General features: G+C 40.8%; 1 protein-coding gene across 1 annotated transcript in view; it reads right to left on the bottom strand.

Annotated features, from left to right (window-relative positions):
• The window catches only part of TOX3 (TOX high mobility group box family member 3), a 167,613-nt gene that overhangs the window by 50,591 nt on the left and 93,648 nt on the right, over positions 1-23,374 (bottom strand). The window contains exons 2-4 of the mRNA XM_085637654.1: positions 9,364-9,429; positions 7,784-7,813; positions 415-666 (exon numbers count right to left, since the gene is read on the bottom strand). Of these exons, the coding sequence (XP_085493780.1) occupies positions 415-666; positions 7,784-7,813; positions 9,364-9,429 (348 nt within the window). The remainder of the gene's footprint in view (positions 1-414; positions 667-7,783; positions 7,814-9,363; positions 9,430-23,374) is intronic.

The following is a 23,374-nucleotide window of genomic DNA, read 5'->3' on the forward strand; positions in this document are numbered from 1 at the left end:
GTGATAAGTTTGGAAAAACGATGGGATGTTATGCGAATGGCTGGATATGTGGCTTGGTATTTCATTCAAAGTCATGCTTTGAGGGGGGAAAAAAAACACTGACTTGAGTTGATGGCAGGAGACTGGTTTGAACAGCCCATAGAGACCTTGTCTGATCAAACCAGACTCCAATAAGTAAGACAATGGCATGGGATGGCACCTAATGGAAAATTCACACATTTTGAAAATTTCACATCATGAGAAATTCAAAAATTTCGCAAGCACAAATAATAATTTGCATAACCAAAGTTAAACTCTTACAGATTTGCAAAAATGAATACATTGCAAGACAGCACAACATAAAGATGTCATCTGAACTTGTAATTCTTCAAATAAAGTATTATCATGGTCATTAGAAATGTAATATATGCCTACCATTGGCAAACCATTATTATGTATTACTCCTTCTTGCTCCAACAGATTTCGAGATATTGTAATTGATGGCAGATCCAAGCTTTGTGGTGGAAATTGGGGTGTAAACTCATTTCCATGTGTAGGTAATTGATCACCGAGACCTTGCAAAGGCAGCAGCATATCTGTTAGCGCAAGTGTAGGGTCTGAGTCAGGAGGTGGAGTTATGGGTGGAATCTCAAACTCTTCATCTCCAAGGCTTGGAGTGTGGAATGTCTAGGGGGATGTAAACAAGTAAGTACATTCAGTGTAAAGAAGCAATAGGTTTTACTTATATTTTCACATTCAAATGTCTACAGAAAACGTAGATTTACAACAGCTGAAAAACTGAAAAGCTGCAACACACTTATTATGCCGTGTATGAAACCCACATTGACAAAACAGCATTTGCACAGTGGGTCAACACTCTGCAAATCAAGCAGTGAGCGCACCAATGTTTCTTTGTCTCCCATAAAATGTGCAGTCTCAGTTGATCTTTTCAAAGACAATCGGACGTTTTTGGCCCCAATCCTGGTAAATGTACTAAGGAGCGAGATTAATGTAGCCCCTCCTAACTCCTGGTCATGGGAACAACTGTGCCCATCTTTAAAAAGGGAGATAGAAGTGATGTGCATGGTTACTGGCCAATATGTCTCATTGGTGCCACAGCTAAGATATTTGATAGAGTGCTGTTAGACCAACTAGAAACCTGGGCAAATGAAAAGGGCATATTAACACCAGCCAGTATGGGTTTCAGCAGGGTTTAGGGATGGGAGATCAGTGCTTGAATTTACATCTAATAATAACAAGCAAGTATGTAGTTGCCAAAGAGGGTTGACCTATTTTGGGCGTTCATAAATTTAAGTGTGGCATTCGACAATGTTATAAGAGGGAAGCTACGGTGTAGGTTACTAAATAAGACTGAAAATCCCAAAAATTGTTCACCTACATGCCCAGATGCATACCAACATAGAAGGGAGGATTAGGTATGGACCAAATGGGGTATGCACCCCATACATTAAGATTAAGGAAGGTGTTGGACAAGGTTGTGTGCTGACACCCTTCCTTTTTTTAGTTATTACATTAATGGTATTGAGAACCATTTGATTGAAGCTGCAGCTGACCTGCCCAGAATGGGGATACAACAGCTACCTTTACTTATGTACGCAGATGACTGCATCCCTATGGCTCAGACAGGGAGGGGTCTCCAGAAACCTTGAAATAGCTTTGTGATCTTTGTCAGTTCTGGGTCTTTCTATGAATAAAACCAAATCATATGCAATGGTGTCTGTTAATAAGCAGACTAACCCCCTTTTATATCAGCGGAAGAACCCCGAAATGAGTCCTTACATTTTCTTATCTAGGGGTACCATCTGATACCAAACACCTGGAGGAACCTAAAGGGAGTAAGGGCTATGCAATTTGAACAGGCAATTGCGTCCCGGTGTAAACCTGCTTTGAAGTTTGGGTCTATACCCTTCGATGCAGCAAGTACTATTTAGAAAGCCAGACTCATATCATTTGCTACCTATGTGTCTGGGCTATGGGGGCATACTGACCGTTCACCCAGGCAGAGTAGTGAAAACACATTTTTGTGTAGACTTATGTCACTCCCTCCTATTATACTTGCGATCATAGTCCATGAAGATTGCACCCTCTGGGAGATACAGTAAGGATGGCACCTGTACAATTGTGGTTGTCAATCTGGTTCAGATCTGAAGCAGTTTTGACAAAAATGGCCATTACTGACAGAGTAAATTTAGCATGGGCACTTAAGATCAAGTGGCTCATGTCGGTAAATGACCTCAATACCATCGATGGATCTGACTGGATTCTTAAGCCAAGGTCTATAGACACTGGAATCAGACCTTTGGCCAAAAGAGAATAGTTAAAATCGACTAGAGGAAATGAGTTGGGAGGGCAATTTAAAGAAGAGGATGGTGGCGGCTTACCTTCCACTATGTACAACGCCGCATATTGAGCCATATCTGCTAAAGGTCCAACATCATCAGAGATAATCTCTGTCAAGATTTAGATTGGGCCTTGCTTTTTTTCTGGGGTCTTACACATCATACGTGTTTGCTGAAAAAGACTTGGTTCCCTGCCCATGTAATTCAATTACGTCCCAATCACAACCACATATGTTTTTTTTTCTATGAGCACTATAGAGAACAGAGAACTCTGATGCTATTATCTCTTCTGAGAACCTTAAACATGAAGAAATGCACAGAGGCTCTGCCATACTTACAATGCTCCAGATTGATCAAGTATGCATAATAGTATATGGATATATCTCTTCAGTTGTCAAGAGCAGGAGAATAGTCCAGAAATAAGGATGATATATTTGATGCTTGCTCATTTTAAGGATACATGAATTAGCAACCATTGTTTTAATTTATTTTTAATGTTGTAAATTCTAACATATTTGGGCACTGTATTGGTCTGTACGATAAATTACTTGTTTACATTGTATGACTGATTAGTTAGCCCAAAGAGTTCCAGGTAGGAATAAAATTGTTTTAAGCTAGGTGAGCACCCAGGAATAGATAATGTTGCAAGTGAAGTACCTTCTCCTCTAACGCAAGGAAGGAGGAAAATGTATTACATTTGGAAGGATTGTTTTTAACCATTTCATCTATGCACTAGGACATTTTATAACGACCGAATTGCTAAATTATTTGCACAATTTCCTCTACTGTACTGTAGATCGATATTACATTTTATGATTTTTTATATGTACGCTTTTATGGTTTTCTTGTGAACTGATTAAAGTCTAGAGACTTTAACTTGTGTGGAAAGCAACAGAAATCTGTTGTCATCTGTAGGCTCGGGGTTTTCCAGCAACTTGATTGAGGGAGTGAATTTTTAAGATCAGGCCTTTAGGGGGGTTTATCCTTGTATCTGATGTTTTCTTCCTTTATGTAAAGGGTGGAAGTGAAGCAAGGAAAGCAAATCATACTGCTCTGCGTAATATTTTGTGTAATGCTGTGAACAATAAAAGCACGAAAGATACATGACCCAAGTTTGTATTGCACATTTTCCTGTGCAAGCTAAACATAATACTTTAACTCCCGTAATTGGGGATAAGATCAGTAGAGCCGGACACATACCAATGTGAAAAAGATTTACCAGGTGGGTCTCTCATTATATCCTTTGGAACATTCCTATGAGCAAATGTTATTCTGGTACAACTTTAGGAGCAGACAAGTTTATGGGGCAGATGAGACTCTTCCCAATATGAAGATGTGCATATAATGTTTCTTTTTCGGATTGCCTTCAGACATTGCCTTCAACATTTCATTTTAGAGTAGTGGAGATTTTTACTTGAAGAATGAATACTATGCAATGTGTCTATAACTTTTTAAGAAACAGCTATGAAATAACAGTAGGAAGATAAATGGACGGGTCGTTCTCATTAACCAAAAAGATAGTATAGCAGTACAAACTATGTAAGTTCTTGCGATTACATTGCACTAAATTCTATTCCATTTACACACAATATAAGCTTCCAGTATATTTATGTGTTTCTATTTTTCCTGTTCAGAATAACTAACTGACTGAGATTAATTCAGGCATTTTATCGATTACGTTTTGTGCTGTATACTTCATAAATTATTGACTTGGTCAGCATCCAACTTTCTTTTCACTGAAAAAGCTCTGTTCATGATGCATTTCAAGACCCTCATTCAAAATGCCCACGTCATGAGATCAGTATTAAGATGTGATTTTGCAGTAAGTTTGATAATGTATACATTGGTCGGTATTGTTCAACAAACATGACAGCAAACATCCACAAACGTGTTAGGACTATGGTGAGTGCTGCTATATTACAACTGGCAGCATTTTCTTACAATACTACATGTGTTATGTTCTGAAAGAAGTGGACCAATGTCACTCTTTTTGCCTGAGCATGGGTCAAATTAGACAATTAACAACTGCGGTTCGAACTAGCCAAGCAGAAAAACAACTTCCTAAATTTTAAGTGACATTCCCATAATCCCATTTCAGCCTCTATGAAACCCCAAAACTCAACAGTTTGGTAACTGCAAGTGAAAAGCAGAGAGAGAGTAGAAAAGACAGCAAAGCAGACCTCCTGCAAATTTGGGACAGGGGACGTATTGATGCTAAATGACAGTACTAACACACAAGGGACAGAGTAATTTGATTTGTACAAACTGTCACTCCAGGGGAATTCGATTATACCTGCACTTCACAGTGACTTCTAAACAAAGCTGGCAAAGTAGTTAAAGCTAATTTTGCATATGCCCTTTTAACAGCAATTAAGGTAGACAAAAAAGCTTCTAAATGTCTGCAGTTTTTTTCTGCATATTAATCATAAAAACACAGATGCTGGTCTGAGAACTCAGTTTACCTTCAGATTTTGCATAACTGGAGCAAATTAAGATTAACTAACCAAACAAATCATGGACTCCTGCTATGACATAAGTAATGCGCTTTACATAGGCACCAGTGGCAAGAGCGTTCAGAGACTGCAATACATTCAGAATGCAGCTGCCCGCCTAGTCCTGATGCTCCCTAGAAGAGCCTCGTCCAAAAATGCCCGAGCCACTCTACATTGGCTCCCGATAAAGGAAAGAACTCTTTAAGGCCCTATGCATTAGTCAATGGATCCTGCTGGGAAAAGGTCTGAACTACCTAAACAACATACTGTCCCCAACACCCCGACCAGAACCTTATGATCCTGGGGCTCGGGACAGGTTCAAATCCCGGTAATTAAGAGAATGAGAATGGTGGGGGGTGGGGGTGGGGGGGGGGGGGGGTCGATCCTTTCGCTACCTTGCCGCTAAACAGTGGAACGCTCTTCCACAGAATCTTCAGATGGAACAATCTGAAAACTTTCTCTGGAAAAAATTGAAGACATGGCTCTTCCAGATATAGAGCCACTTATTTTCAGCCTATTTTCTTATTAGCACCACCGTAAGCGTCGTTGGCCGCAGCGCGGGGACACATTAGCTAGTGTAACCAAGACCTTAACAAGCTCTTTTATTAGTATTATTATTATTATTTATATAATATTTCTAAGAGGGAATCATTTCAAAAAACATGTTTGTTCTATTATATGCGGCAATGCTTTCTATTCATTGCTGTAACTTTCTTCTTTGACATCACTGTAAGCGAAAGCATCCATTCAATGTTGTTATAAATAAAGTACATATTGGCTAATTTCTACATACGTTGATGTAATTTGCACTGCAGAAATTGCTACCAAGATGACAGAGCTATTATCATCAGTACCCCCAAAACCACCTAGTATGTAGTATGTTGGTAATACCACTAAAGAATAATGCATTTCTCAGTGCCAATTTCAGTACTGCAAGGCATCATTGTGGACACTGCTTTGCAGGGCATATTATAATAGAGTAGGCAGACCAACTCTATTGTTGAATGATACAATGAGAACAATGCAATTTATACATCTTGGTTTAATGCCCAATTCATTTTATGCATCCATTATTGGTATGAAATTGGAGTTTTCCGGTCACTTATGTATTAGTACACACTAAAGTGGTTCATGTTGGGCAACACATATTCCCTCTGTGATCTAGTGTATGAACAAACTTATAATGGATGCCAATTGTAGAGGTGGAGATCAAACTACACCCTGGTCATGGATTATGGCAACCCTAGTCCATTCAATACCCAATTGTCCTTTATGGGCTTTAGTATCACATGAGCTTTTTCTGGGCAGTAAATGACTGACAAATAATTGATAATCCAACCGTTCAATAAATTATTTTGAATAAGAGTTTTTTGCTGAGAGCCCATACCTCAGCATTGGGAGAACTACAATTTTAAAGCTACTTAAGGGACATACTAATTTGGGATTACAAAAATAGCATTCATTTGTCAATAACATCCACAAAATCAAATGATCAAACATGGTAACTGGCATAGTCAAATGCCCCTAAATTAAAATTCTACACATGATACAAAATATGCCAAGAGGCATAGTTTAGTCTCTTATTAGTTTGTTTCATCATGATGAAGAATTATTACTTTTTTTTATATATAAAGAGTATGTATACCTTTGTCCTTATGTTTAAGTATCTGGAAAAGAGGGATCCAAAAATCAATAGCTGCCTTTATATACAACAAGCATGATCTGACAAGTTTGACCCAATCTGCCTTTCTAATGCAAACCTACTGTATTCATGTAGAAGTAACAATAATGCTTCCAATTAGCAATTAAACACATTTTTTTAAGTTTTATAACCTGCTGGTGGTGGCTACCTGCTGTTAAAGGTGCTGAACCCAGGGCAGAAGGGTTATAAGGCTATTAGAACATAGCATCTACTGAGGATAGGATGTTCTAAATTAAAAAGGACGAAGCAGAAAGGCAAAAATTGAAATGTGGCATTGGAAGAACTACACCAGCCATTAGTGGTCCGACACATTCTATGGTCTTCAATGGAGCGCTCAATATTCCAGTGCCCTATTGTTGCTAAAATGTCTAATCTCTACAGTAAGTAATTCAACATGTAAGAGGGGCGATGCATCACTCTTGTTTTAAATTGTTTCAAATATTGACATCATGCTTGTTAATTTAGAAATTATATGTTCAGTGAAAGATCTCATTATCTATAAATCATCATCGTCAAACTAGTAACGATGATATAAATTAAAAACCACTTGAGAGGAGCTGGAAACTTAATTGCTGAAAGACACGTGCTTGCATTTGTAACCGGTCAGCTGTCATTATTGGTTTTCCACCAGAAATGATGAGATCATACCTTGCTATAGCCTGCAGTTTCCAATAGGAAAGTAACTTTTAAGGCAGTGCTTTGTGTGTGCTGTTGCAGGATGCGCCTTCTGGTCTACTCGTATTTCTCCTTGTTAGTGCTCCATTAAAGAGACGATTTTATGCCCTTTGAAAAAACCTAATTTCGCTTTCACAAGAAATGGATAGGGCACGAGGAGAATTAGTTTTCTGATGAAGATAACCTGTGGCTGCCTGTGCTGTTTTTTTGGCACTAATGTGGTCTTGTAACAGATGCAACAGTAATTTGTGACTCATTTGCTACCCCATTACTGCTTAATGAAATCTAACATATCACATTAACAATACGGATAAACACTCATTCTTGTTATGTGGTATTTAGCGGTTTTCATTACCACTGTAATTAACACTTGATACATTATTTCAATAAATATTTAGGGCTCCTAAAGACTCCATCTATATCCGTCTATATCCATATATATATATATATATACACACACACACACACACACACTTTTTCATGCACATATGCATTTCGTTCTAAAAATATAGTTTCATTATTTCACTTTATAATGTGCAAATAACAGGAGAAATAAATTTATAAATATAACATACCTTGAAACAGTCCTCAAACCATGGCTGCTTCTGTGGGAATAGGAAAGGAATATTATTCGTGATAATTAAATGTACACGGAAAAAGCAAAACAAGTAACCTTCCAAAAATATAGTCAAACAGCATTTTGTTTTCATGGGATAGTATCCTGTACTGAATAATATTCTACAATTTTGGACTTTGTGTTAACAATCCACATCCTGTGATTCTTATTGGCACTTTTGTCAGTATGTAGTTTTTAAGTGCTTCAATTGCTAAAAGCCATCTGTATTGAAATCGTAAAAAGCGTTTGTTCCTTTTGATATAAATGCAAATCTGGAGGACTGTTGTATCAACACATAACAGCCAATGTCTGACACGGTGAATTATCACAGCTGGAATTAAATTGTCTCTTAGCAGCTGCTGGCAGCCCCAGCTTTCATCAGCATTTGAATCAAATGTAGGGAAATTATTCTACAGCATGAAACATCACGTTGCTCTTACGGATGGCTATTGTGTTCATTATTGTCAATTACTCAGGTGGCTTTGCGAAAGAGTATTCCCATATCGATGGAGTCTTGTTAGGTAAGGAGAGGGGGAGAACGCACGACTCCTATGCAACCATTCACCAAAGGCTACAGAACCACTGGTCCCAAAAACCATTGTAGCATAGTGTCCCTGATGGGGGTCATGCAATGCTCATCCATTCTGCCATAACAGGAACAGTCTGGGTATGGCTGCCATGATAGTCTCTCCGGTCAAGCCAGCATTGCTTACCTCCCCCCTCCTTTTTGCTCATCTGTGTCACAAATCTAGTGAGAAAATTGAAACATATACAGCAATAGGACCTGGACAAACTTAATTCCTTGAGAGCTGCCCTATGGATTAACTGTAATTTTTACATTTGAATTGATTCTACGGACAGGAGGACAGAGAGAAACTGACCAACAGAGAAATTCCATTTGGAGATGTTGACCATTTCAATGCATGTTTTGAGTCTATAAAATGCCTGACAAGAGGTCTTGTAAGAGAAAAGGCAATAATACAGGGACTGCATCTCCTTATTCGTCGTCTCACAAGCAGGAAGCTAAATATTTTCACCTGCTTCACACAATTGGGCCCATCAGCAATCCCTATCTTGTGCGCTTGGCCCTACTACCACGACACTGGACTATCCCCTTAACTCTTGAGCCACTTTGCAATGTTAACGCATGTGGGTTTCTAATGATACAAAACATGCTGTGTTTTCTACATATAAAGTATAATCATCTTCAGAATAAATAATTTTTACTATATTTCGAAATAGCATGCATCCACTTGGAAGGGCATATCCCGCGCAAGTACCATTCCTTAATTTTCTCCTATTATTTGCAATATGTCTTTTTAAGGATGATGTGCTCCCATTGGCATGCCATGCAATCAGGACGCTTGCAGGCAACTAAATTGACTGGTAATGGAGATATGTCAGATCAGTACGTTTTCCTATTAAAGTCTTGTACTTTGTGGTCGATGAATACCGAGAAAATCATTATTTATCCAGTTAAGGTTTGAAAAATTAGTTCAGCAAACAGCAGAACAGACAAAGGGATAAAAGATGACCTACCTCATTTGCCACAAGAAATGCGTTGTTAGCATCTGCCATGTTCATGTAGTTACTGTTACTAGCAAACTGAAAGGAAAAACATAGATTTGTGTTAGCCTGGTCCCATGACGCAGTATCTTTTCAAACTACACATCAAAAGATTTCTTTATTTAAAAAGACAGGGAGCATTGTATATGAGGCATTTAAATTGTATTTTCCAACGGAAGCAGCTAGCAGAACCGACAATATTCACTGACTAAATAAAATGAAGGAACGGACTTCAAAACTCTTCAATACATTTCTATATTTCCCAACGTTACAGCCATAAGATTAGTGGACCTTAAGAGAACTAGCAACCAGAGAAGTCATCCATTCACATTTTATTTAATGGAACATCTAAGAAGAAAAGACCAAAAGACTGATTCGTATAATAATGGCATATGTGTGCATATATTCTGCCACTGGTATTGTCTCAGTCGTTTTAGCAGACCAGTGACTTACCAAATGGTTTCGAAGTATCTATTGTAGACTGGGGTCTAGTTTGGTGTGCATGTTTTTAGGGCTATTGAGTTCCAGTCCTAGTCTAAAATTGTGTTGATATGATACGATTTACTCATTCAGCAGATGGTGTACGAATGTGATGTTTAGGATGTATGCCTTATCAGTTGCTTACATGCATAAATATGCCCTAGACAAAAGCATTGTACAAGCAATCCATAGTTAATAAAAGTAAATTGAATATAAGCATTGGCAATGCCAAAAGAACTGGCTAATAACTGAAAACGCCTATGCAGTCACTGGCGAGTTTAGACATTCAATAACTAAAATTCTACATGCAGTGTCGCTCATTCTTTCACTTATGCCCAAATTCACCAACTTACGTAATCTTGCATTCAACTAATTACCCATTCACAGTAAAACAAACACAAATTGAACATGAATATGCCAAAAAAATGGTGAAAAGAATAAAAGTAGAAAAAAGATAAACGTGTCCACCTAAACATGGGAGGTGTATGCTTGCATTTAAAAATAAAATTAAGCGCAGAAGCATTCTTCTGTCTTGCAGTAGAATTATTGAATGTACTGTGCAATATATAATTGTTTGAAAGTTCCCAAATGGTCGTCACATTTAGAAGCAACATGTCGGCCACTTTGGATTGGTAAAACAATGATAGACGGTAAAACAATGATAGACTCTGGGCAATAACATTGAAAAAGAGCCACCTGGGTAAAAAAACGTGACCATGTGGGATGCAAAGCACTCTAAATGAAATGAGAGGCAAGGGCGCAGCCCAGTAGGATGGTCAGGTCAGCTGCACTATGCTCTAAAAACCAAACAATTAGATAAAAGAAAAATAATGTAATGAAAATGGACCGATAAAAGAAGAATATTAGAGGACAGGCCCACCTGCCTAACTTTGAAGTGAACTCATTTTAGACAGATGTGCAAAATGCCATCACACCGTCATGTGCAAGTATGTGCAGGTTCACAATCCTGCCTGCAAGTATCATCATAGAAGGGGGGCTCTTGAATCTAAAATTAAGTCCAGATTTCCTTATTCTGCATTTCCAGCCATTCATCTGATTCATCATTGCAATATATCAGTACTTGTATCTGTGCCAGATCAAATTAATCCATGTGGTCACGTTCAAGTTACATTTTCCATAAATTCAAAACAGCAGGCATATTAGTCACAATGCCTAGGGTCTACAATATAGGTTTTATCCAGATAAACTGCAAAGATCAGTGTGTTTTGTACTTTAGTATCTAGGGTAATCTGTTCATTAATTTACTGGGAAAGGTTTATCCTTTTTTAATAACATTTTAATATGTTCTTTTGAGGCTATAAGCTTCTTATGTTTTCTGGTTCTAACCAAAGTAGTACTGTTACACAAAACACTGTCTTTGCCCCACTAATTTTATTTTTTAAACCTTTTAATGTTAATTGAAAACACGGTTAGTTTTTCACATAGAAACCTTGTAAACATGCACTGGCAATGAAACTGTAAATTATCTCTGGGGAAGGTTCGTTGATCTTTGCCAATACTCCAGCAATTACTGATCCCTTGTATTTATTACTTTCCTGTGTGGTTGCTCTGGACAGAGTTAAAATCAAGAGCATCTTTGGCTGATACTTAATATATGATTCCATCATCCAGCCTCAACAAAAACAATGGATGTCAGAGACAATTCATCCGCAGCTTCGGTTTTCCCTTTCTCCTTCATGGTATGGCACCAGTGAGAGGGAGCCATGGGCTCTCTGATATTCTTGAGAGAATAGAAAACATGTTTTTTTGTAGTCTTGGAAAGTAGCATGGCTCCTTCGATTTCAAGGCCAATTTCTTCAGATATCAGTTTGTGGTAGTCTTGGGGTAAGGGATAATCTACTGCTGACCAACAACTATTCAGATGCAAACTAATTAAATTACCTTCCACTATGCATATGCCTTTGAGCCATATGTACATCCCTTGGAGAACACAAATACCCTACTTGTAGAGAAAAGCTATATACATTCAGATATTGCAATAAAGTGCGGCCAGAAAGGGGAATACACACAAAGTAGTCAACACAGAAAAAGTCGACATAATTACAAGCCCACAACTGAGACAGTCATCAGCCTTAGGTGACAAAATCGTAATTCGTCAACTAAATTTGGCAGCCAGCTTGGGAGCTCCAGAAAAATCATCAAACCCTAACCATCATATTTCTTCAGTTCCGGCTAATTCAGCAAACGTATTTTGCTAAATGTGACAGCTTTAGAAATTAGAATGTGTTCAACAGTCAATGATAGTACACCACCTATGTTTTAAATCCCCCATTTTCGAACCCTTCTATATTGATCTGTGCCAACAACTCCAATTTTTATTGAGTTAGCATACTTAGGGGCCAATTACGATCTAGTTAGGATATCAGTCCCAACTAATAGGGTTTGGAATGCTTTTCTAACGAATTGTATTTGGGGAGTCCTAGCGACTGATTTTGATGTGTCTGGATACTTACGGACTCTGTTTGCTTGGATTCCCATTGACTTCAATGGGAGCCCCTGCGCCACACGCGAACACAGGCTCAGATTAAAACAAGCATTTGCAATGCAATAGGTCTCGCATTTACACAAGTTTAAGCTATTGGCATTGTAAATGACAATGCCTTTTATTTATGTTCAAAAATAAAAGGCATTGTCATTTGCAATGTCAATAGCTCAAACTCGCGTAAATGCGAGACCTATTGCATTGCAAATGCTTGGTTTTTTTTGCGTGCCTGTGCCGATTTCTAATCCCAATCCATCCCTGCAATGTACCATCCCCAGCTGCGTTTACTGTAGCTTTTATTGGATTTGGATGCAAGGGGAAGGGGAGTGCATGGCACGCATCGGAAACACACGATCCTCCTCCTTCCTGAAGCCCACCCCTCTAGCTGTCATCGACCCCCTCTCGTTTCCTACTTCCAACCCGTGAGTGATGGGCACAGGAGAAGCGGAGCATTCGAGTGGGCGCTGTTGATGAGGCCCCATGCAGAACGTGTACATCACCAAACTCAGATGAGTTAAAGAGTTGTCCCCGCCCTCCTCGTTCCTGCGAGCATCTCCTTTCAGAGTGTGTGTTTAATGCTGGGGAGGGGCCAGTGGGGGGGGGGTGCCTATGGACGAGAGGTCGGTGTGCAGACACCTTGTGTACACAAACTCGTTGAACTCGCACTGCGGCTCTCGGCTCGGATGCGAGCGCCACCTTCAGGCTGTTTCTCTGCGCATCGGTTTGTGAATTTATGGATTTAGGAAATTCTTTCTGATCTCCCAAGCAGCTAGAAGTGTGGTTTAGCCTGATGTCGCCTACGCACAAATCAACTCTGAAGCTAATATAACAACAACGCACATTTCTTACTGCCCTACTTGTGCCTTGTTTAATTGGTCTTGTTCTTTGATTTTTATTGGATGTTTTTATGTGTTGTCGAGCTAATATTTGCAGTTTGTGTCACTCATCGTGCAGGTAAGCTCGTTTAACCCCGAGATGTATTATTTATTTACTTGTGCAAAATGCCCTGCGTTGATTGAACCATGGGTCTCCTCTTACCGCTCACTCTGCCTTCCCAAGTCTCTCCACCGTCCCTCCTGGCCATGAACGTTGACTTCATTGTCCTTGGCTCGCCGGAGTGGCTTGTCGCTGACCCAGGCGTCGTATATGGGTTTACCCGGTGACTTGGGGGTGCGGGTGGCAGCCGCAAGTAATGGGGGTGGTCAGCGCAGGTGACCCAGAGGGATCAAGGCGAGGACGACCAGGAACAGGGTGCGGCAGGAGCAGGCAGCAACGGCGGCTTGTGGCACGGGTGAGCCAGAGGGATCAAGGACAGGACGACCAGGGACAGTGCGGTAGAAGGGTGGTGAGCCCGAGGGATCAAGGGATTGACAAGGGACAGAGTGCGGCAGGAACAGGCAGCAGCGGCGGCTGAGTCCGGGGAGTGAAAGGGCAGTATGAGGTGGGATAGGTTAGCGCTGACCAAGCAGCGCTACAGCATGCGGCCCAGATTGCCTTCATACACTGGAGCAGCGCCCATGCACCTTAGCGGGCCCCACACCGTCCACGAGCACTAACTCCGCTCCCTGGGGTCTTCACTCCCACAGGTCACTCCCACAGGTCACCACCACGCGTGCTTTCACATCTCGAGCTATCTATCACACACGGAAGAGCGAGGGTTTGTGGACTTTACTCCCCCTTTGAGCCTGGGGACTGCGAGAGCTGCTCTTGGCACTGATGGCACCGGCTTAATCATCGGGACATAAGGAGCAGCCCCTGTGATGCTGCTGTCAGACTGATCTCCCAGGGCTCAGACCTGGTGTATGATTGCACACTTTAACATTCTATGTTGCATACATTGATGTGTTTTGTTTGATTTCTGACTGTTTCCCTGTAATGAAGACTCTCCCGTTGATTTTGCCTTTACATTAGGAAGCTTGTCGAAAACGCACATATTCAATGGACACTCAGTGAAACACAAACCTGTATATTTCAGTGAAAGTATCACCTCAAAAAGCTGTATCAGTGCCTGTATTTTCCTTCCTCTTCGCCTCTACTAGCCCTAGCTTATTGCTGTGGACCTATAACCTTTGTGTTGATTGAGAGAAACGTAAACAAGTCATGCCCGGCGGAGCGTGGCGCGCGCGCTTGGCGGGGGAGTGCGTTCCAGGCGGGGGAGCGGACCCTTTGAAGTGCGATGCCAAACTGATTGCATGGCGGCACAATGCGCGTGATTGTGGGCGTGCTCGCCATGCAATCCGCTTTTCAGAGCACTTTTGGGAGCCCCTTACAGTAGTCTCGCTTTGCGATCGCTTACGCGATAGCAAGGCGAGACCTAAAAAGGGGCGGTTGGGGAAAAACTGACACCCCATGGTGCATGCCACATTGTGCATGCCTGGGAAGAAAGGGCCCTTGGGTATCCCCATGGGCCACATTTGGTCACCTACGGGTGAAGGGGGCCCGCAACAGGCCCTCTAAGATCAATTCCCAAAGCGGTTTGGTCTCACGCAAACCGATTCAGAACAGCTGTCCGAATCGGTCATCGTACTCGCTTGTTCGGAAACCGTCTCCATTGGGCTGTACAATTCGGCTCTGAACGACTCGGGCTGCACGATGGGCGTTTGGATCCGATTCGGACAGCCTGGGCGGTTTCCTAGCATCGTACTTGGTTGTCCAGAAGGTTGACCGATTCAGTCTGATATAAGGGTTCCAAATCGGATTAGATATTAACGAATCCCATCAGGAGCCCTTCCGAATGAGATCATAGACGGCCCCTAGGTGTGTTTACTCAGTTTAGCTGTTGTCTTCTGAATAAGGCAACCATCTTCTACTTGTGAAATGTTACCTGCTTGCAATCATCCAGCAAGGATGAAAGGCCCAACCAACGTTTTGAGATTCATCCTTTGCCCTGACACAGATCACCGGTCCTTGACTGAAGGCGGAGCGGCTACCCGTCTCGCACTGCAGAACAACTGATTGCGGTCTTCTCTAATTCAACGTGCACGCACACCAACTCTGTGGTGGCACGCTTGGGATTTTTCTGCGGACAACTGGATAGTCTAAGCGGGTTTTGGCTCATCTCATGCATTCCCACCACTTGGCACGATTGCCATTAACTAGTGGGCCTTACAACCACCGAAACTAGTGATACGACGCTACCCAGGTCCGGACTCACTCCCGCAACCTTGTTCAGAATTACACCCCCATGGTTGTAATACCGGCTACATTTGGTTGCCTGTGTAATTCACACGCACAGATTCCTCTTTGCTCACAAACATCTTCCTGATGATGATCTCGATTTGTTGAGATCAAAACGCCATCGACCTTTACACAACAAACCCATTTATTGTTTAAAATTTACATGGAGTTTCTCACCAATGTTGTCAATGCAATGTGTTTTTAATGTCACCTTCACCTATCACATCACGCTTCCCCCACCAATTTGTGAGCACTTGAACTATAAAGAAGTTATGTTTTTTGATATATTATTTATGAAATAAATACCATGTCAAATACCATTGTGTGTCCCTACATACAGTGCGCAGCTGTCTTACCACTGACCATAGCAATTAATACTTCCCAATTGCTACTTGCTTGATGATTAAGACACTAATACCGACACAGAACTCAACGGGTAGCCCTTAACTCATTTAGGGACCATCCTGGTTTTGACTTACAATGCACCACTAAGGACATTCGGTCACTGCCAGTCAACTTTTAAATGCCACTAATTTATAGTGAAATTTCTAGTGATTCCCATCAAATCTTTTATAAACACATTTTACATATGAAAGACAATATAAAAGTACTTTAGGTAAGATAGGGAATAATCAATATTAAACAAAGGAAATACAATGCTATTTCTACCTGTCACAAAGAAAACCATTTCACAAGAGTTATTCAGTGGCTGCTCCGCCGCCAAGGCGGAGGAGCATCGCCCCACTGAGAAAGTCAAAAAGTAAAATGATAACTTATTGTTATTATAATTTAATTTGTACATTCTTGCTCAGGTGGTGCGGGGTGGAGCTGCTCTGCACACAGGGCAGAGGATGAGTGGTTTGCCCACTCCAAGTGCACATGAAACTTTGAAGGGCCGTCTTGGGCCGGTCAAACCCTCATGCGCACTTTACATGTTCTCCATGTAGGCTGCATTACAGCTGCATGAAGAACATGCCCATCCTCCCATTATCTGGCAGAGCACCGATCCAAGGCGCTCAGACCAATCAACGCTGCATTGCAGCGTTGTGATTGGCTATCGGAAGGCTGGCAGCTGGTGCTTCCTGATAACTGCCCTGGAAGCGGGCACAAGGGGACTGAGAGGAGGCGGCAGCGGAGGCTGACAGGTAAGTGTATTTTCATTTTCACTCCCTCCCCTACCAACCGCCCCGCCCCCCCTCTCCCCACTGCCACTAAATACCAGCCGCCGCTGGAAATATTGGATTGTTAAATTCATAGCCATGCAATTATAATCTTACAATGAGAGGAATAGGCCAGGAAAAGAAACTGAATGATAACATTGAGAGACAAAGCAGACACTAAGGTTGATGATCTGCATGTGCTTTTGTAAACATTGAAAGATGTATGCTCGCAATATCCGTAGAAAAAACAAAAGCATTACCTTAATCTAAAATATTTCCCGCTCTACCAATGTAACCATCTTCTTTTAATCATTAACTGTCACACATTTTTTCTCATTGATGGAGATAGTGCTGTCAAGAATAAGGCTTGGGCTCACTGAGTTTATATTGAGTGGCCACCTATGTTCAGGCAATATCTTACTACACAATGGTTGTGGCAGTGTTAGAATGGGAAGTCGTAGGTGTTCAATTCTGGGAAGTCGTAGGTGTTCAATTCTGGCTTTCTAGAGATCAAATTATTAATGTGCATTTTGCGAACAAAAGTAATTTACCAGGTCCAGTTGGAATTGTACGTCGGTGCACCGCAACATACAAGTAGAATTGTTGGGAACCATTTAATATTTTATTTTGCATTCTAATGATTTAAACACCGGCAATGAATGGACTGTAAAGACTAAAGCTCTTGATTAAAGTGATTTGTCGTGCACATGGTTCCCCCAACAGTTTTTTTTTTTTACAAAGCACAACTTACTACTACACTATGAGTTGCTGAGCAATTTGTAAAGTCATTTAAACATTTTCTACATTGATAATGCAGACCTTAACACGACAACAGGGATAGGTAAAGTGACAAGCAGCACTTCAGAAGGCTATGTACGCCACCTGTCAAGTACCTTTACAGAATTTATTAACGTGGTCTATCCAAGTTCACTCCCTAAACGCGAGACCTGCAGATAAGGCAATGGTATCGCAGGTCAATTAAATTACATAGAGAGAGAGGAAGTGTAGAGGGACGGATCAAAACTGAGAATGGGATGGTGAGATTGGTTCCTTCTGAGGAACGCGAGTGAAAAAATCCACAGTCAAGTTGCAGCAGAACCATGTCTGCCTCACTGAAAAAATGTAATGACATAGAATTTCACTTTATGGCATGCTATAGGTCAAAGACAACTCAAATGAGGCCCACTAGACATAAGAAATTTAGACCTGGGTGCTACTCCGGCATGATCCAATGCAATTCCAGAATGTTGGTATTGCAAGAAATCCTTTATTTCGCATAATGCAAAGATTCACATAATTGTTTGCCCATCAGACTATTCGAAGTAGAACTTTCTTGCAAAAACATTTTCTTGAATAAAAAGTTTTATTTACGAGCCAACCTCTGGTTTAATTTCTGTATGAGTTATACAATCGAGAATAAAAGTTACTTGATATACCAGCAAGATGTATTTCGCAAATGTTGCACGCCCTAAAAAACAGAAATCACTTCGACTATATTCCTAGAATTAAAAAAAATATTGAATGGGGTTAACACTGAGCTAAAGGTCAGATGTACAAAAGCAATATTCAACCTGTACGTGCAATATATGACCTCAGGGGATGAAAAATATTACATTTTACACAATGCATAATTCAATAAACATATGTTGGCCAAGTCTACTGAAAAAGTTTAACCTACGTTGCCATTATTACAAGATGCCAAACAAAAAATGTGCATAAGGGACTGTGGTTGAGGTTTGTGCAAATGTGGCAGAGGTCCTCATTCACAGAGAGATGTGACTGCTGAACCAACAGGTGCATGCAGAATTATGGGGTTCCCTGCAGAATATGATGAGGGGCCCTTGAGTTTCCTTATGTTAGACATATATTTATTGGCCTTGGACTGAATGGTCTCCTGATGGGTTGAGGGTCCTGCTGCATTACAGGGGCCTGCCTGTGTTACATGCTTGGCGGAACCTGCAGCAGAGGAAGGTGTTGTGGAAATGGAAAATTAATCAGTTGTCTAGTCTAAAATGCACTATTTACAGAGGGCAAGTGCACTGAAAAGTACTCACATGGGGGACAGTCCAAGATCTGCGGATGCTGCAATCACCTCTGCGTAGGCTTATGGGACCCAATGCATCAAAAGTGATCAGGTAGGTGACGATATTTGCTTGAACACTGAGATCGGCTTTGTCAGAGCTTGAGATAAGCCAGCTGCTCAAGTGCAATAAGCAAACTATTTATTGCATATGAGTAACAAGCTGTCCTATTTAAGGGATCTTGAGAGTAATCAGGTCTCCTTTTATAACAAATGTTGGAAGCCTAAACCTTGACATACTGGACTCTTAAAATAATTGCTTTCACGTTATTAGAATAAAACTTCCAAAAATGTTGACATTTTCTTTTTATTATGATCGGTATAGCTTTACCAAGTCATTACACTGAAACTGCACAAGAGAAATAGGTCAGTTAACTGTCATCTAATGTTGAAATCCTTATTTATCAAACAAGAAACATGTTTTGGATTACAATTTGCTTATTCAACGTCAGTGTATAAACAGCAGAGAAAAAGAAGCATAGTTTAAGATATTAAACAATTAAAAAATATAAAATCCCCCAAAAAAATAAGAAATCATTTTCTCAATAGTCACCATAAGTATGTAATTACTGAAGAAACGACACAGCTAATCAGCTGTGAATTGTATCCATTAATTAGTATCAGCCCTGGAGAAATGAGACACATACTGGCGCAGTGTTAACACTGCAATGCACGGATGGGTCCTGAAACACAGGCCCTCAGCATTAAAGCAAGCAGGTGGCTTCAATGGCCCGAGTAATTTAAAAAGCTTTCACCTGATGTATCGTGATCAAATTAGATCCCTCTCCTCGCCCATCTTTTGTTTCTCCATCAAGCTATAATTAATAACGTTTGATTAGACATACGGCGTGATCTGGTGGGACCAGTTAAAGAAAACAGCCTCGGGGAGAGGGGGGGGGGGGGGGGGAGGAAGACTAACTCCAGCGTCCAATTTCAGGTGAACTGATCCTGGATGTGCATATCAAATGATAAATACAATGTGCAGGATTTCCAATTGTTCATCTCGGGGTATTTCACGCCCTTTCCCTGTGCCAATGTTTTGTGCAGCTGATTGGATTTCATGAATGATTTATCCTCATAGGGATTCTAGATATTACCTATTTCAGTTAATCATGTGGTGAACAATGCTAGTCTCTCACAACATGTTAGGGTTGCCACATCAAGAGGAAGCAACACTAATTCACTTCTGTGTTCCTAAATCCATGAATTCTAGGGATTGGAGTCTTTGCTGGATTGAGGTACTGGATAATGATTTTGTAAAATTATCTCTCAGAACTGAAGACAGGTTATACATTGGTGGGATGCGATATGGCACCCACAGAATACGTTATCAGGCACCATCCAGCTCTTAAAGGAGAAAAGATTGAAGATTTCTCGCATTTGTCTAATATTTTGGATCAGTATACCATGGTTGTACTACAATGACAATGGTATTATGCACTTTACAATGTAGTTTTAGTTTCAGTACAATAAAATGAAGTTGAATATTGCTGTTCAAGCAGTAGGGTTTAGGAAATAAAAACAACTGAAAAAAAAGGTGCCATCTGGAACACTTGCACATTTTTTCAGAAAATGGGAGAACTAAAGGGCCAACATATTTCTGTAAGCTACTTGATGATATTTGAGGGAGCTGGCGGGTTTAGTGTTTAGATGTTCCATATGCTGGCAGCAAAGAGGAGGATTGCCTACAGTGAGCAATGATAATATATACTAAATTCTGAATTTTTTTGTGAGGTCTCTAACAAGACTGCATTATGGAAATTGGTAATGTTTTTGATTAACAATGAAGCAATTATTTGATATCAACCTAATGTCCAATCTGTCAATTTACTCAATATGCAATATCATAAGCAAGCCATTTTCATGCATAGAGGAACCTAACCCCTTAAAATACCGTTTTTCAATACATTTTTGTGGAGATGAACTACTTCTATGCAACCGGTCTAAAATGAATGCCACATTACTGTTTTATACAATATAAATACCCCAGTTCTGAGGCCAGGAAACGAACACTCAGTTGCGGGAAACAACCTTTACAATGCTGTAATTACAACACAACATCCTTTACATCGCATGCCATTACAACACAGCCATTGCAACGCAATATAAGGTAAGTAATGGGGAATAGTAATTTTTACCCCTACACTATCCAACAATTACCCTACTGTTGCACTCACTGGAGTGGGAATAGTAATTTTTACCCCTAAACTATCCTACACTTACCCTACTGTTGCCCTAAACATAATATGCATTGTAATGGTATGCGTTGTAATGGAATGCGTTGTAAATGTTTGTGGGTGTGTGTGTGATTCGTTGTATGAGCAATTGTATGGGGGAATGAGTCGGTGTGTGAGTGGTTCCATGGTGAGTGGTTCTGTGGATGAGGTTATCAGTGATGTCATTTGAAAGGTTATCTGTGATGCCACTGAGCATGTCATCAGTGATGTAATATGTGAGGTCATATGCAGTTCATTGTGGGGGCATAAGTTATAGTCAGCTCAGGTAACTATAACTGCTGAATTTCACTGGTTTTGTACGAGTGAAATCTAAGCCCAACTATAACATTATTGTATCCTTTGTTTTTTTCAGTAAATTTCTATTTTTTTTTTTTTTTATTCGATTTCACCCAACTATAACATCCCTGCAACCTTTGGTTTTTAAAGTGAATTTGCATGGTTAATTTTTTTTATTATTTTTCCATGCTTTAACCACTAACATTTGACACTAAGGGGCCAATTACGATGCGGTTTGCAAAGGCTCAGAATCGGATTTGGGTCCTCTGACCCGGATGCGGAAGCCTTGTTTCCGGCCGATTCAGAAACCTTTCTGAACAACCGATTACAATGTTCGGAAAGCGTTCGGACTTTCCAACTCAGTTCTGAATCTGAACCGGATAGCATTCAGAAAGTCCAAGTTCTTCGCAGCCGAATCGTATGTGTCTATGGACCTCATTTCCGACCGAGGGATTACGATGTCAGACTCAGACAGCCTTTCCGAATCGGTTGTTCCGACTCATATCGGCTGTCGGAATTTGTGGGGGGCCCGTAGTAGGCCCTCTTCACCCGGAGCCTTCCAAATGGGGTCCGTGAGGGTACCCAAAGCACCCCCCTTTCAGATCATGCACAGTGTAGCAGGCACCATGGGGTGCACGATTTTGTCCAGCCACCCTTTCTTCAATGGGAGCCTGTGTATTCGGTCGGAACACAAGCTCCCATTGAAGTCAATGAGAGTTCGGCTGAATTGTATCTGGAAGCATCATAATCAGACGTCGGACTCCCCGGATCAGATTCGGTCTGAAACCATTCTGAGACTGATTCGGTCTACATGCTTTCCGACCAGCATCGTAATCGACCCATTAAGCGCAGAGATACCCTTCTGGGTGATTCAGCGCTATATAAAATTATAAAATCAAATCAAATCATTAGAGTGTGAGTGAGCACTTAAGTGTCTCAGTGAGTGTATGAGTATCGGAGTAGGTTTGTTAGTGGGTATGTTGGAGTACAAGTAGGGCTGTAAGTGGGTATATGAGTGTCTGAGTGAGTCTGTGGGTCTTTGAGAGGGTCCATGAATTGGTGTGGGAGCCTGAGTTGTGAGTGGGTGAGAGAGTATGAAGGAATCTGTAATTGGGTGCATGACTGTCTGGCTGTGTGTGGGTGTACATATCAGAGTTCAACTGTGAGGGGGTGCATCAGTGAATGGCTCTGTGAGCGTCTGTGAATGTCAGAGTTGTTCTGTGAGTGGGTGCATGAGTACCTGAGAGGGTTCTGCTCATGTTCTGCTCATTTCAGACCTTCATTTTTCCTCTTTCTGTTAATTTTTTACCTTTATCTTGCCTCTTTGTTGTTCCTGAGCTTTATTTTGCCTCTTTATGCTACTTGCTGAGCTTTAATTTGCCTTTCTGCTCATTTCTGACATTTAGGTTGTCTCTTCCTGCTAGTTACTTGCCATTATTTTGCCACCTTCTGCAAGTTTTAGACTTTTATTCTGCCTCTTTCTGATCGTTTCTAAGAGCCATAAGAGGGGGTCCATAAGCTCCCCTCCTTTGTTTTTTAAAATATCCCTACGATTTTGTGGCAAAGTTAAAAACTTTTTTTTCCAAACCCCAGTGGGGTCCCTCTGGGACCCCATCACAACATTTAGAGAGGTCGGGGTATTCATACCATGCCTACTTTAGATCTTTGACATTTTTGTGGGACATGGCTGAAGAAGAGTACCAAGATAGCTGACAACACTTCCTGGTTGAAGTGTTGGCTGGTAATTTGATTACAACAGGAGGACTGTCAAATCTGTGGAGGATCTGCACCCCTAGATGTACAAATTTGGATTTTGGTTAATATCTCTAAAACTGCTGAACAAATTTACACCAAGCTATCAAAAAAAGGCATTACTCTGGACCAATATCTAGATTTCTGCAAAATTTGGTGTAAATACAACCAGCAGTTCAGGCTGTAGTCGTGTCTTAAGTCTCTCTGGGAATTAACATTGGGGAAAACGCATTTCAGGACCTCTGATTTTCTCAGCCCCCACTTGACGAATCACCTCAAAACCTTTAAGACAGCAGCTGAAGTGACTGGCAAATTAGTT

Source organism: Triturus cristatus, chromosome 12, assembly GCF_964204655.1.
Source record: "Triturus cristatus chromosome 12, aTriCri1.1, whole genome shotgun sequence".
NCBI lineage: Eukaryota > Metazoa > Chordata > Amphibia > Caudata > Salamandridae > Triturus > Triturus cristatus.